This window comes from Schistocerca serialis, chromosome 9 (genome assembly GCF_023864345.2).
Source record: "Schistocerca serialis cubense isolate TAMUIC-IGC-003099 chromosome 9, iqSchSeri2.2, whole genome shotgun sequence".
Taxonomy (NCBI): domain Eukaryota; kingdom Metazoa; phylum Arthropoda; class Insecta; order Orthoptera; family Acrididae; genus Schistocerca; species Schistocerca serialis.
The window spans coordinates 380,223,196-380,239,356 of NC_064646.1; the positions used below are offsets into that span (position 1 = coordinate 380,223,196).

The 16,161-nt window shown below is 37.1% G+C and overlaps 1 protein-coding gene across 2 annotated transcripts in view; it reads right to left on the reverse strand.

The window, feature by feature from the left end:
* LOC126418869 (fatty acid synthase-like) overlaps positions 1-16,161 on the reverse strand; it is a 431,809-nt gene that overhangs the window by 59,065 nt on the left and 356,583 nt on the right. For both annotated transcript variants that reach the window (XM_050085866.1, XM_050085867.1), the window contains exons 31-32: positions 10,767-11,091; positions 10,221-10,376 (exon numbers count right to left, since the gene is read on the reverse strand). In XM_050085866.1, coding sequence (XP_049941823.1) covers positions 10,221-10,376; positions 10,767-11,091 — 481 coding nt within the window. The remainder of the gene's footprint in view (positions 1-10,220; positions 10,377-10,766; positions 11,092-16,161) is intronic.

The window sequence follows — 16,161 nt, forward strand, 5'->3', positions numbered from 1 at the left end:
ATCTCAGTGGTAGTAATTCACCATAATCAAAAACCGCCTCCCTGTCCAGGTCATATGTTTTTCTAAGAAGTTGGATTTTTTCTCGAATGTTTTCATTTACCAGTGAAAACAATTTCATGTGCATCTCCAAGTGTTACAGTCAGCATTGCGCACTGCTGAGCCTGTAGTTAGCATATTCATATATTTTTTATGAGAGACCAGAATATATTGTGTTCCACTATTGCTGCTTTAGGAGTAAGACAATTTAATTTATTTGCTATGTGCACAGGAACCAAGGTTATCAGTTTTGAACAGGGACAGAAGATTCAGTGCCTAAGGGGCTGAATGTATTTTGCAGTGACTGTATTTCTTTATTGGTATTGAGAGTTGCACTGCCCAATCAGTTCATATAAAGGTTTTGCTAACAACAGCACAGGGTAAGGACACCACTTGCACTTACAACACGCTACATGATTACGTAAGTTCGGTGCCCATTCCACAGTTCAGAAATTCATTCAACATAATCATAAAGCTTTTTATATTATAAAGGAATGTTACAGTATTATAAATTTTTGACATGTCTCCTGTATGCAGACCGAATAGATTGCAAATATGTGTCAGGAGATGAATAAAACACAATTCTACATCTGCAAAGACCATGCTAGTCCAATGCCTCACCTAACACAAACTTCAATTCACACCTTCCCTTTCTTAAATCATCAGTATCACTGAGGCTCTCCAGTATTGGAATAGCACCCCAGCTTTGTACGTAATGGGAAAATCCAGCCTGTACCTCAAGTGCAGAAGATTTATAGATCCCATAGAATGAAATTTTTGTTGAGACATATGAGTCTCATCTTCATCTAAAATAATGTTAGAAGCTGAAGAAATCAATTGAGATTTGTGCTAAAGCCAGGAGGACTTGAACCTGGGTCCTCTGCTTAATTGTCTCACAGAAAATTTCATTCCATCAGATCTATAGATCACATTAAGTTTGAGGTATATGCAAGATTTCCCCATTACATATAAAGCTGAGATGCTATTTTAATACTGGAGAGCCTTGGAAATACTGATGGTTTAAGAAAAGGAAAACAGGCTGAAACTGTGAATTGAAGTTCAAGTTAAGGAGGGTACTTGACTAGGGTTCTCTATGCAGTGGTTTTGCCTGTGTTGTTACAGTGGTGTAATGGCTATCACATCTGCCTACTAAGTGAGAGACATGGGTTCAAATCCTCGGTATAGCTCAAATTTTAATTCATTTCTTCAGCTCCTATCATTATTGTAGATAATGTTGAGACTCATATGTATCAAGGAAAATTTAAGTCCATCAGATTTCTGCTTTTGCTTCACTGATCACAGCTTCAGTTTCAGTCTCATATATGAGCGACTGGACACTAACTCTGATGCACTGACAGCCTTTACATATGTTCTAAATTTTTCTGGGTTTTGATAAATATCATTTGACATTATTCTGCTACAGTGGTCATTGAAGGCTTCACACATTGCGCTTATGATAATCAAATGAGTTTCATTCAGTCTCTCTCCATTTATAGCCCTATGCTTTTTTTTTATTTTTTATTTTTATTTTTTTATTTTTTTTTTATAGTGACTGTATACCATGGAGGATCTCTCTAATTATGAACTACACTACTGGGTACTTATTTATTAAGGGCATGGTAAAGCGTTCTTTTAAACATAAGTCATAGTTCCTCTTCATGCTCCTGTCCTCAGCTAAAAGTTTCAAGTTCTTCATAGTGGTATGATATTATTGCTCCTGTGTCTAGTTTACTGAAGATACAAATCTTTTTGCTTGTTTTAGATGCCCCTTGTGTTTTGGTATTCACTGTTGCTATAACTATCTCATGGTCACTGATAACAGTTTTGATGTAGATTTCCTCAAAGAGATCAGGTCTGTTTGCTGCCATTAGAACTAATATATTTCCATCATGAGTGGACTTCTGCACTACCTGTTTTAGGTAGTTTTCAGAGAAGGCATTTATTAAAGTTTCACAGGATGTCTTGTCATGCCCACTGCTAACAAGAGTATAATTATCCCAACTGTACATTGGATAATTAAAGTCTCTCCCAATGATTACAGTCTCATTAAGCGAAATGAGGTTTCCTCTAAAATTTTCAGTTACATCAGGAGGACCCCCCATTACAATTTTTTGCCCATCCTTGCTACTGGGTCTTGGTCAAACAATATCAGATGCAACTTCAACTTCAGTTTGGTGGATTTTAGTTTCTTGTCTTCTGCAACAAATATGCTTCTATTTTATGTTACCTTATCTTTTTATTATAGGTTTGCATTTTCCCCAAATATCTCATTACTGTGAACTTCAGGTTCTAACCAGTTTTGTGGGACTAATATTATGTGAGATTCAGTGTTTTTAGGAGCACTTCAAACTCTACCACTTTGTTGCACATTCTTTGGCAGTAATCACTAGGATTTTGATACTCTCATCTGTGAGAGCCATTTCCTTGGATGTTACTCTGATACTTCTGGGTTTCACATCTGGGTGGGATGGACTGTCACCTAGTCTAAAAAAGACCTTGTATACACCTCACACTTGGTCAGCTGCCTCTGATTGTGTAATGCACACCTGATCTATTTAGGGGGACTCTCAACACTACAGTGAAATCCTACGAAGTCGACAACTCTCTGAGTCTTTGGTTCAAGCGTTCCACTTTACTAAGAGCCAGCAAGCTACATATGTCCTGAGGACAATGCTGCAGATTGTGAGCTTCACTGAAACTCCACGAGCACGGATGGTATTCTCAGCTTCCTCTGTGAGCCACTGGAGGGATACAAGTATGACCTCAGAGACCAGAGACAGGCATCGTTTGTTCCAGTATGCAGCTGTAGCTGATTGCACCCTGTTCCCTTAATTACTGCCAGAATAGTCTCTTCAACCTGCTGAATGAGGTGACCAGGTATACCCACTGAGTGTACCTGGTGTTCCTTTCAAACCCTTGCTGCTATTTCCCTAAGAGGTGCCATTACTTACTATATGTTTGAAATGTCAGTGATTAGGGGACTCCAACCCTTTTGTTTCCCCAAAACAGGTGACCTTAGTCCCAGTGGCTCAGATTCAGTTTCAGCCAAAGACAGCACCTTGAACCTGCATGTTAAAAGGGATTAGTAAGCACAGTGAATCCTCCTTGATCCCTGTCTACCTTGTGCAAATACCTAAACCCCACACTGACAAGCCACTCACAGTCAAATGATGGGTAATGATGAGGCTTGTATTTCATCCAAGAGAGATGGTATCCACAGGAAAGGATAGTACTTGAGTTATCTTTGGCACCTCTGATACACAACTCTTGGTAGCAGCCCTCCCCCAATGCACCCATCTGCAGCAGCTTCCAATTGCTTGGCAGTTATCAGGGAGATTTCTAGCTGCTTATGAATAGTAACCAATTCATCCCCTATCTGAGAACAGCAAACACTACATTATGCCTGGTGCAATATTTTATAAAACAGTAAGCAGTTTATGCCTGGTGCAGTATTTTTCAGGATAGTAAAAAAATAACTTTATACTAAGCTTCCTGATTCTCTTTTAACTTATAAGTTTGATATGCTATAAATATTATCAGCAATCTTTTGGAATTTAACTAATTTATAGCCAAAAATGAGATATCTGTTACAACAACAGAAACTTGGTATAAGTTTTACTACTTCTCCAAGGCATTTTTCAGTTTATTGTTCATAAGAAAGTTCAACAGTAGCGTTATTTTACAATAAATGTAGGTAATATACACTCCTATTAAAAGGGAGAACTAATATGACATGATATGTTACTTATTCACATTAACTGCATATCAAAACCCTGATTTATTGTGAAATAGATTATACAAAAAGCTTGTAAATTGCAAAAATCTTTACAAGCATCCAAAACTTCTCAAAGTATACTTTCTCACACAAATATATAACAGAAAATGGGAACTGTTGCGAATTGAGACATTGTGGCCAAGATTTCTGAAAAGCATGAGTTTTGATAAAATCAGCATAAAAACCAAATTTGAATTTTATGTCAAGTTTTTGTGCTTAAGTTTTCAAAGTGAGCTTATATAACGCATGTGATTTTACTCTAAGACAGGAAATAAAGGGGGTCAACTTATACAGAATGTCCCGTTTACCTTGTCCACCCTAAATAACTGTTTGTCCAAATGCAACTTACAAAATGTTTCAAGCAAATGTTCTTTAGTCATCAAGGGGTCATCAATCAGCATGATTGCCCTCGTTGTGCCTTTGTTTTTTACAAAGATATGAAAAGCAGTATGACTTTTTTTAAATAGCACCCTGTATTTTTTATTCAGTAATTCATTTCCTCTCCTAAAGACCTATTCAAATATGTATCGCAGTGTAGCATTCACTGAAACAAAACATTATTAATTACATAACACAAGACTGACCGAGCCCGGGATCACAAACTCGCCCACTTGCTGGATTTGCAAAGGAGCTGAACGTGAGGACCTAGACACCGATACACTTGTGCACTTATTGAATGAAAGAATTATTTATTGCTTCCAATGTTGCCTGCTGAAGAGAATTACAAGCAAGCACGATATGTTCCCACATGTCCTTTGGAGTTGTTGGAATATTGCGATAGACAATGTCTTTATTGCATCCGCAAAGAAAAAAGTCCAGAGGATTTAAATCAGTAGACCTAGCAGGCCAAGTAACTGTTCCTCCTTGACCAATCCATCTGGCAGGATACCTTTGGTCCAGAACAAGACTGCAAACAAAGCATTATGTGCTGGACATCCATTGTGTTGATACCACATAAGCATTCTGGTTCTTAGCGGCACTTCATACAGAAGAGTAGGAAGAATTTGTCTGACGAAGTTGGCATACGCTGTGTCGTTTAGACTACTGTTGATGAAATAAGGGCCAATAATTGTAGTACCAAGCATCCCACACCAGATGTTAACTGTCCATTGATGCAGCGTGGGTTGACGCTGGACCAATAATGCATGTTTCTTGTATTTATCTGTCCTTTGTTTGAGAAGGAACATTCATCGGTAAATAGAACACTGGAGAAGAAGTTCAGGTTGGGGAGGATTTGCTGCTGTGCCCAATGACAGAATGGTACATGATTCTGGAAATCATTCCCATGCAATTCTTGATGTAGCTGTACATGGTAAGGATGAAACCGGTGACATGTAGGAATATGATGTACAAAGGTTTCAGGAATGCTAATCTCATGTTCAAGCTGTTGTGTGCTCACTTGTGGATTCATAGCAATGGAAGCTAGAACAGTAACTTTGGCAGCTTTGTCTGTGCGAGTGTGATGATGATTGCATTGTCATGGGTTGAAATTTCCAATTTCCTGAAGCATCACAACAAGACGAGAAAACATCCATTGGGAAGGTGGGTTCCTGTCAGGATATCACTTTCTGTACAGTTACACTGCCTGCATAGCATTTTGCTTACCTTCAACAACAACAAAAAAGAAACGTCATGTTAATGCAGTTTGTAGGAAGAACAGCCTTTACTGTATGCCTACTCTACACAACAGTATTTAAAAGGGCTAAACTACTGCACTAAATGTACCTGTACATGAGAAAACAGTTTTACAATTACTGTTGTGCTAACTTACATTCCCCATAGATGAGTAGCATTTCTACCTTTTCTTCATTGGTGTAAATTGTACTCAAACAACTCTTCAACTGACAATGGATGACAGAATGATGAGTGTGCATTCTACTTATGTTTACATTATCCTCTGTCAATGTCAGCATGTGGATGTGTTCCATTACCCCGAATACCTGCAGTAAGCGCTGGGAGCATCAACATCAGTGTTGTGTTAAGTAATTAATAACATTGTATTTCAGTGAATGGTACACTGTGATACATTTTTGAATAGATCTTTAGGAGAGGAAATGAATTACTGAATAAAAATAACAAGGTGCACTTTAAAAAAGTCATACTTCTGTTGATATCTTTGTAAAAAACAAAGGTACAATGAAGGCAATCATGTTGATTGATGTCCCCCTGATGGCTAAAGAACATTTGCTTGAAACATTTTGTAGGTTGGATCTGGAAAAACAGTTATTTAGGGTGGTCAAGATAAACGGGACACCCTGTATACTAAGTATAAGTAAATGAACATGCAAATTGCATGGATTTTACCACTTAGCTGATATGCATCCTCTTTTATACATATAAAAAAAAGTGATATGAAATGTCACAGCACAATATATGCAAATCTGCTTTAGGCAGCTATTGGTATATGTCCATATTGAAACTGGTATAAGTGGCTATCAGGCAGTTGTAGAACATTGATTATGGAAATACAAAGGGCATATCTCAATGAGGAACTTGAATCTTTTAGTTCAGGACACGAGTATATAGAGCAGGGCTGGCCATGGCATGCCAAACTTCAAATGTGCCGTGTGTGCTGGCCATTGGCAGGCCAAACCCAACCTGTTACTCAGCTTTGTTCGCCTTTCTCGACATTTCATTTAGCATTGCAGTTCAGCATTTTTAAACTGGTAGACCTCTCTGAGTTCAACAGAATCATGTTGTCAGTGCAGTTCAACTTTGGCTACTTGTTTGTGGTATGAAGGGCGTTCACAGATCCAGTGGCTGTTTGCACAAAAGGGGAAGTCTAGCACCCCTCTGCCACAATCCTTTAAAATGAATGGAATGATAGAAGAGAGGGGTGAGTATTCATAATTCACACAAGCAACAGGTACTGCACATTTGCTATGAAATGACATTACAATACCATGCAGACAGAATTAAAAGATTTAGTTGACAATGAGAGAACAAACCGTTACAATGATTGACAGATGGGATTCATTGTTTTGTACATCAAAAAGTACTTTGTGCTAAATTTGCAGACGTGAAGAAATTGATGATACGAATAGTAAAATTTCTGAAGCCTTGTGCATTATTCCATTGTCAATTGCAACAGTTTTCAATGAATGTGAAGAAAGAGTATTGAGACTTCACATATTAATGCAAAGTCATTGAATAAATCAAGGGGCATGCCCAGAGTGATTTTCTGATTTAAAACTTACTACTGCTGAATTTATGAAGGAAAAAGAAGTTCTGGAACAAAAATTAGAACATCCAGAGTGGAGAGCAGACTTCATGTTTTAAGTGGACTTGACTTCACATTTCCCACATAAGACATTGCAAGGTAACTTCTTTCTGATTTTATAGGGACGCATTTAAAAAGAAAAATGCATTTTAGGAGGGACACAGCCTGATAAAGACAGTCCATGCTCATTGGCATCAAAGACAATGCTTGGTCTGAAGAATCAATTGCGGCCTTGAAATAATTATAAAGTCAGTTTTATGTACTTAGTTTTATATACTTATATACTCAGTTTATATACTCATTTTATATACTCAGTTTATATATTTATATACACAGTTTTATATACTTAGAAAGTTTTTAGAACCAACATTAAATGATGAATCTAGCAATAAATTACACAACTCCCTATGTATTGCTCTCATGAACTGAAAAGACAATATTAGGCTATTTAAAGCATGCAGAGAGGCATTTAGGCAATCACTGTTCCTGCAATCCACATGCAAATGGAATGAAAGAAAGGAAACAATGGGATGTACTCACTGCCATGCAGTTCACCGTGGCTTGCACAGTATAATACAAATGTAGAGCATGAGTTATAACCAAGACTTAAATCAATACTGCAAAATCCTTTTCCATGACAGAAAAAAGGAAAAATCACATACTATGCATAAAAATACAAAGTTTCCCAAACAAAGCAAAGGAAATTTTGAGTATCATTATGCACAAAATGAATAAGGTTGGAAAGGCAAATCTATCCAACTTCCTGACGAGAGTAACTCAAAGACAAATGCTAAATTCATTTTCTTCATAAGTAAAGTCAATTAACTCATCAAACAACTTTCTAGGGAGAGCAACCACAGCTCAGAGACATTCTGAGTAACAATAAAAATGCTCAACACTCAATAACCATTAAAATTATCATAACAATTATAACAATTGAGAAAGGCAGACATACACACATTACACAGGGTTTTAAGTTTTCCTCAAATGAGTTTTATATGCTGATGTCTAGTGAATCCTGTGATATATCCTACAGGGTTTATCTGGCCAGGCTCAGTCAGAAGTCATGCTTTGTACAATTTTACAAACATTTTTTGGGTGTAATCTATTTTATTATGATAACCCACCAACTTGGTTTGACTCTTAATGCAAATTACTTCCTGAATGCTGGGCTCCACAATTTTCCATCTACATTATAAACATATAACCATTATAAATCTGAAGATGTGTCTGCACTGACATGAAACTGATAGTTATGAATAACATCTATTTGGCTTTTGGAAACACCCCACCATTCTTGACTTTTTTTTAATGTTGTAGATTTTATGATAATTTGAATGCTTGTTGAATGCTGAGTGGTCTTTTATTGTTATTCTATGAATTCTTCTATATAAAAGAAACACAGCAACAAATAAAGGACCACTGAAGGCAGCCTACATTATATTTACTTAGACTGGCATTCCATTCTCCATTCTTCGTCAACAAATCAACTGTTTAAGAGAGAACAAAAATCATTTTGTCACTGCATATGAGTAACTTTTATGGCAATAATGATATTTCAACCGAAGTACTGAAAGCTTGTAGGTTCCTCTAATTACCTTCGTAATCCTTGAAGGTAATCAAGATGCTTTTCATGAAAGACTAAAATAACAATTTCCCAGTTTGATGCCCCAAATATATTCTTGCCAGAGGAAGCAATATGTGATGTGACAAACTCAGTTCTTGTGGATCTAAACAAAGAACACTATACTGTATGTATTTTCTACAATCCTGTAAAGACCTATCATAATGTCAATAATAAAAGGGGGAACTAAAATGTTATGGTACTAAGGGCATCTCTCTTGCATGAATGGAGACATACTGTCAATTGTAAACACAATCAAGCCTAAATCCGAAAATAGGGAATATCTTAGCCACAGAAAGTAGTTGGTCACATTAACATAGAATATGACAGAAATGAAAATGAATTTGGGCTGGGGGAATAATGCAACCCAATCTTGTTTGTGACCTATGTCACCATGGATATTGGAGATCTCTTAACAGTGATGATACCTGCTACTGATTCAAATATTCTGATACAGGGCTTGAACACATTCAGAGCTGTGATGTTTGCTGATGACACAAATGTACTGAAAAAGGGCTTAAAACTGGTCTGCAGCAAACAGTCTTAATTTTTTTTAAAAAATTAATGTAGCCATCAAGTTGATAGGTTTTGCAAATGTCATACACAAATTGAGCAATAAATTGACATAAATTATACTTACATATAGCAGTGGTACATACGTTCATCTTAATATAGTAAATATATTACATGCTGTAACAGTGGATGTGTAGCTTAGAATTCACTGAGTGAATACAAATGTTTACTAGCTAGGAATCCTTTTAAGTCCCTGTGGAACAGCTTTGCTTCACAAGTTCTCAAAATATGTGGCAGCTTGTTGAATGATATCTGCCCATTAATATAAGAACTATTGTCAGTTATTTTTAACTCTGTCCCGTGCCTGAACGAGTTACCTTACTTCTAGTTTAATAATTATCTGTATCACTGCATTTATTTACTTTGCTTTTACTGTTCATACAAGAATTTAAGTTGTACAAATATAAGGCATATATTGTTAATATTTATGTTGGACAAAGGTTTAATGAGAGGAGATAAATGGATATCACTGAATGATACTCCATGTGAAATTTCTATGTTATCAAGATAGGCAACAAATGGGGGTGGCACCAACATATTGATAAGTTAACTGAAAAGCTCAGTTATGTCTGCTTTGCTCTTAAAAAACTATCTCAATGTGCTGCCCTGAAGATGGTTTTCTGGCATACTTTTAAATATTACTATCCTTTTGACATAATCTTCTGCAGTAAACAGCTGAGATCAGCAAAATTTTTATTCAATGCCAGCAAGCAGTAAGAATGTTTTGTAAAACTGACCCCTGTAGGCTCACCTTCATGATGGGCTTTACAGAACATCATATGTGTATGAATAAATAACAACATATAACGGTTAGAAAACTATTTTGTACTCCGCAAATCTTGGAATGGCTGAGGACCATGATGGACATTCCATAGTTGTCAGAAAACTTGGTATCCGTTTGACTGTGTATTTTTTAATATGCACCTTAATACTCAATGATTGTGTTACATTTATTAATAATACTGTAGATACAGGTATGGTAGACAACTTACCCAACACATTAGCAACATATTCGAGTATACCAGATGACTGAGACAGTCCTCCACGTTTCTCAGCTACAACCATACTGGCCACAATAGGACATGGCTGGAGAAAGAATGTATCCAGCAGTGATAAGCAGGATGTAATTTTCTGGGGCAGGGTACCTCCTGTAAACATTTTGCAGCTGATTACAATATAATAATTACAGATGTTTATAATGATTACAATATAATAATTACGGATGTTTATAATGATCAAGGTAGAAATACAACAGTTTGTGTACCCTCATGTTAAAGCACTTTAATTAACCACTGTCACCTTATTACTAAGTTTCATGTATGTCTGGATTAATTAAAAGCAGAAATTAATATAACAGAAATTTCTCTTTTTTAACACTATATTTAAATATATTTTCTAAATAATATTATTTGTAAGCCACCATTTGATACACAATACCTGGAAGATTTTTCATTCTACTTTTGTACATCAAGAAGGTTTATGTTTGTTTTGAATAACAGAATAATGCTGGTACACTGAAAGATTACATATGAACGAACCTATAACAATTTCCTTGTCATCTTCTTGCATGTTTGCAACAAGGCCCACATCACCAACAGCCCCCCACTGGATGGCGAGAGCAGGTAATCCTTTAGAGTGACGTTCTTCACAAATGCGTTCCATCACTGAATTACTCCAACCATAATTTGACTGTCCTGCATTGCCTCTACCACAGGATACACTTGAAAAAACAACAAACGTATGCAGCTGTGGACACAGCTTTTGTGAGAATACATCCAATAGACCGGTGGCGACTGCTTTTGGCCCAGCTGATTTCTGGAAACTTTCAACTGTTTGGTTCTCCAGTATACCATCTTGGAGGTCCTACATACAAATATAAAGTAGGAGGTATATGTAAGTGAGACATTATACATGAGAGAAATTATAAATAATATAGAGAATAAAAAAAAAAAAACTAAAATAAGATAATAATAAAAATTAGTTTTTAACAAGAAGTAACTTGTGTAAGCTCTTAGTAAGATACTCTAAGATTATGTAAAGCAGGGGAGAGGAGGCAGTTGCTAGCCTTGAGTTTCATGGATCAAAGTGCACAAAATGGCCATACACACACTCTGAACAATTAAAGGCGAAAGGAATTGTCAAAGTACAAGAAACTATTAAATATTATTATTAAATAATTCCAGGTTACTATGCCAAGTCCAGATGAATTTTTTGTAGAAACACAATGTTTCATCCTCTTCTGCAAAGGAAATCTTCATGGGGGAGTGGAGTTTATCCTTCTGTGAAGATCTGATATGAATGAATCAGTCTGATTTTATAGTTTTTATCAATCAGTCATGACAAAGCAAGTGGACATTATTTAGTTCTGTCAATGAAATGAAATATGGCATTAATCTCTGCCCATGAGGTGATTTTGCAAATGAAGAGTGCATCCAATAAAAGACTAAAAGGAATTGTGGAAGATATTACCTTTTCTACAGAATTATTAGTGTTACATGAAAACCTGAAACTGATACTGTATTTTGCAATTTCATTACAGTAATCAGCATTTGTGACTGGATTTGTGATTTCCTGTCAGAGAGGTCACAGTTTGGATTAATTGTCAGAAAGTCATAGAGTAAAACAGAAGTGATTTCTGGCATTCCCCAACGTAGTGTTATAGGCCTTTTGCTGTTCCTTATCTACATAAACGATTTGGGAGACAATCTGAGCAGCCGTATTCAGTTGTTTGCAGATGACGCTGTTGTTTATCGACTAATAAAGTCATCAGATGATCAAAACAAACTGCAGAATGATTTAGAATAAATACCAGAATGGTGCAAAAAGTGGCAGTTGGCCCTCAATAACAAAAAGTGTCAGATGAGTACTAAAAGGAACTCGTTAAACTTCAGTTACACAATAATTCAGTCTCATCTAAAAGCCATAAATTCAACTGAATACTCACGTATTACAATTACAAACAACTTAAATTGGAAGGAACACAAAGAAAATGTTGTGGGGAAGGCTAACCAAAGACAGCGTTTTGATGGAATCTTCTCACAAAATTCCAATCACCAACTTTCTCCTCCGAATGCGAAAATATTTTGTTGACACTGACCCACATAGGGAAGAAATGATCACCACGATAAAATAAGGGAAATCAGAGTTCATGCAGAAAGATATAGGTTTTCATTCTTTCCATGCGCCATAAAAGATTGTAATAATAGAGAATTGTGAAGGTGGTTCGATGAACCCTCTGCCAGGCACTTAAATGTGATTTGCAGAGTATCCATGTAGATGTAGATGTAGATTTACTTCAAAGATGTATTGCCAATAACACTAAGCAACCACTTTCTCCATCATAATTGCTTTGACTATTCATGCCACTAACTACAGATCATAAAAGAAGTGTTATGGAGCCATTTTTATTCATGACTGCTCAACATTCTGTCCAAAATTCAGAGACTTGTTGTAGTAGGATCAAATATGCACAAGTAAATATTCCCCAACAGAAAGTATCACCACTGCTCCAAAACTGCGTTTGCTTTCTGATGCAATTATAGAGTGCAAGTGGTGCTTTGTTCTTTGAGCATTCAATGGCAGTGTTCCTACAATCAGGCAAAATCCCTATGCCTTGTGAGTTATGGAGTTATTAGTGTGGCTCAGTGCCATCAGTATCACACTGAAAGGGATAATTCTGTGCATCAATGCTGGTGGAAACATATTTTTGGTAATCAGTAATGAATTCGCAAGTGATCTTTTCAACTGTAACCATTTATATTATAAGTTCCATGAACCATGGTCCTTGCCATTGGTGAGGAGGCTTGCATGCCTCAGCAATACAGATGGCCATACCATAGGTGCAACCACAAGGGAGGGGTATCTGTTGAGAGGCCAGACAAATGTGTGGTTCCTGAAGAGGGACAGCAGCCTTTTCAGTGGTTGCAGGGGCAAAAGTCTGGATGATTGACTGATCTGGCCTTGTAACACTAACCAAAATGGCCTTGCTGTGCCGGTACTGTGTATGGCTAAAAGCAAGAGGAAACTACAGCCGTAATTTTTCCCGAGGGCATGCAGCTTTATTGTATGATTAAATGACGATGGCATCCTCTTGGGTAAAATATTCTGGAGGTAAAATAGTCCCTCATTCAGATCTCCAGGTGGGGACTACTCAAGAGGACATCGTTATCAGGAGAAAGAAAACTGGTGTTCTACGGATCGGAGCGTAGATGTCAGATCCCTTAATCGGGCAGGTAGGTTAGAAAATTTAAAAAGGGAAATGGATAGGTTAAAGTTAGATATAGTGGGAATTAGTGAAGTTTGGTGGCAGGAGGAACAAGACTTTTGGTCAGGTGAATACAGGGCTATAAATGCAAAAACAAATAGGGGTAATGCAGGAGAAGGTTTAATAATGAATAAAAAAAATAGGAGTGCAGGTAATCTACTGCAAACAGCATAGTGAATGCATTATTGTGGCCAAGATAGACATGAAGCCCATGCCTACTAACACGAAGCCCATACCTACTACTGTAGTACAAGTTTATATGCCAACTATCTCTGCAAATGATGAAGATATTGATGAAATGTATGATGAGATAAAAGAAATTATTCAGGTAGTGAAGGGAGATGAAAATTTAGTAGTCATGGCGACTGGAATTCAATAGTAGGAAAAGGGAGAGAAGGAAACACAGTAGGTGAATATGGATTGGGGGTAAGAAATGAAAGAGGAAGCCACCTGGTAGAATTTTGCACAGAGCATAACTTAATCATAGCTAACACTTGGTTCAAAATTCATAAAAGAAGGTTGTATATATGGAAGAAGCCTGGAGAAACTAGAAGATATCAGATAGATTACATAATGGTAAGACAGAGATTTAGCCACCAGGTTTTAAATTGTCGTACATTTCCAGGGGCAGATGTGGACTATGATTACAATCTATTAGTTATGAACTGTAGATTAAAACTGAAGAAACTGCAAAAAGGTGGGAATTTAAGTAGATGGGACCTGGATAAACTGACTAAACCAGAGGTTATACAGAGTTTCTGGGAGAGCTTAAGGGAACAATTGACAGGAATGGGGGAAAGAAATACAGTAGTAGAAGAATGGGTAGCTTTGAGGGATGAAGTAGTGAAGGCAGCAGAGGATCAAGTAGGTAAAAAGATGAGGGTTAGTAGAAATCCTTGGTTAACAGAAGAAATATTGAATTTAATTGATGAAAGGAGAAAATATAAAAATGCAGTAAATGAAGCAGGCAAAAAGGAATACAAACATCTCAAAAATGAGATCGACAGGAAGTGCTAAATGGCTAAGCAGGAATGGCTAGAGGACAAATGAAAGGATGTAGAGGCTTATCTCACTAGGGGTAAGATAGATACTGCGTACAGGAAAATTAAAGAGACCTTTGGAGAAAAGAGAGCCACTTGTATGAATATCAAGAGCTCAGATGGAAACCCAGTTCTAAGCAAAGAAGGGAAAGCAGAAAGGTGGAAGGAGTATATAGAGGGTCTATACAAGGGCGATGTACTTGAGGACAATATTATGGAAATGGAAGAGGATGTAGATGAAGATGAAATGGGAGATACAATACTGCGTGAAAAGTTTGAGAGATCACTGAAAGACCTGAGTCGAAACAAGGCCCCGGGAGTAGGCAACATTCCGTTATAAGTACTGACAGCCTTGGGAGAGCAAGTCCTGACAAAACTCTACCATCTGGTGAGCAAGATGTATGAGACAGGTGAAATACCGTCCTCAAACTTCAAGAAGAATATAATAATTCCAATCCCAAAGAAAGCAGATGTCGACAGATGTGAAAATTACCGAAGTATCAGTTTAATAAGTCACAGATGTAAAATACTAACATTAATTCTTTACATTAGAATGGAAAAACTGGTAGAAGCCGACCTTGGGGAAGATCAATTTGGATTCCGTAGAAATATTGGAACACGTGAGGCAATACTGACCCTATGACTTATCTTATAAGCTAGGTTAAGGAAAGGCAAACCTATGTTTCTAGCATTTGTAGACTTAGAGAAAGCTTTTGACAATGTTGACTGGAATACTCTCTTTCAAATTCTGAAGGTGGCACGGGTAAAATACAGGGAGTGAAAAGCTATTTACAATTTGTACAGAAACCAGATGGCAGTTATAAGAGTCGAGGGACATGAAAGGGAATCAGTGGTTGGGAAGGGAGTGAGATAGGGTTGTAGCCGCTCCCCAATGTTATTCAATCTGTATATTGAGCAAGCAGTAAAGGAAATAAAAGAAAAATTCGGAGTTGGTACTAAAATCCATGGAGAAGATATAAAAACTTTGAGGTTTGCCGATGACATTGTAATTCTCTCAGAGACAGCAAAGGACTTGGAAGAGCAGTTGAATGGAATGGACTGTGTCTTGAAAGGAGGATATAAGATGAACATCAACAAAAGCAAAATGAGGCTAATGGAATGTAGTCGAATTAAGTCGGGTGATGCTGAGGGCATTAGATTAGGAAATGAGACACTTAAAGTAGTGAAGGGGTTTTGCTATTTGGGGAGCAAAATAATTGATGATGGTCAAAGTAGAGAGGATATAAAATGTAGACTGGCAATGGCAAGGAAAGCGTTTCTGAAGAAGAGAAATTTGTTAGCATCGAGTATAGATTTAAGTGTCAGGAAGTCGTTTCTTAAAGTATTTGTATGGAGTGTAGCCAAGTATGGAAGTGAAACATGGACGATAAATAGTTTGGGCAAGAAGAGAATAGAAGCTTTCGAAATGTGTTGCTACAGAGGAATGCTGAAGACTAGATGGGTTGATCAGATAACTAATGAGGAGGTATTGAATAGAACTGGGGAGAAGAGGAGTTTGTGGCGTAACGTGACATGAAGATGGGATTGGTTGGTAGGACATGTTCTGAGACATCAAGGGATCACCAATTTAGTACTGGAGAGCAGCGTGGAGGGTAAAAATCATAGAGG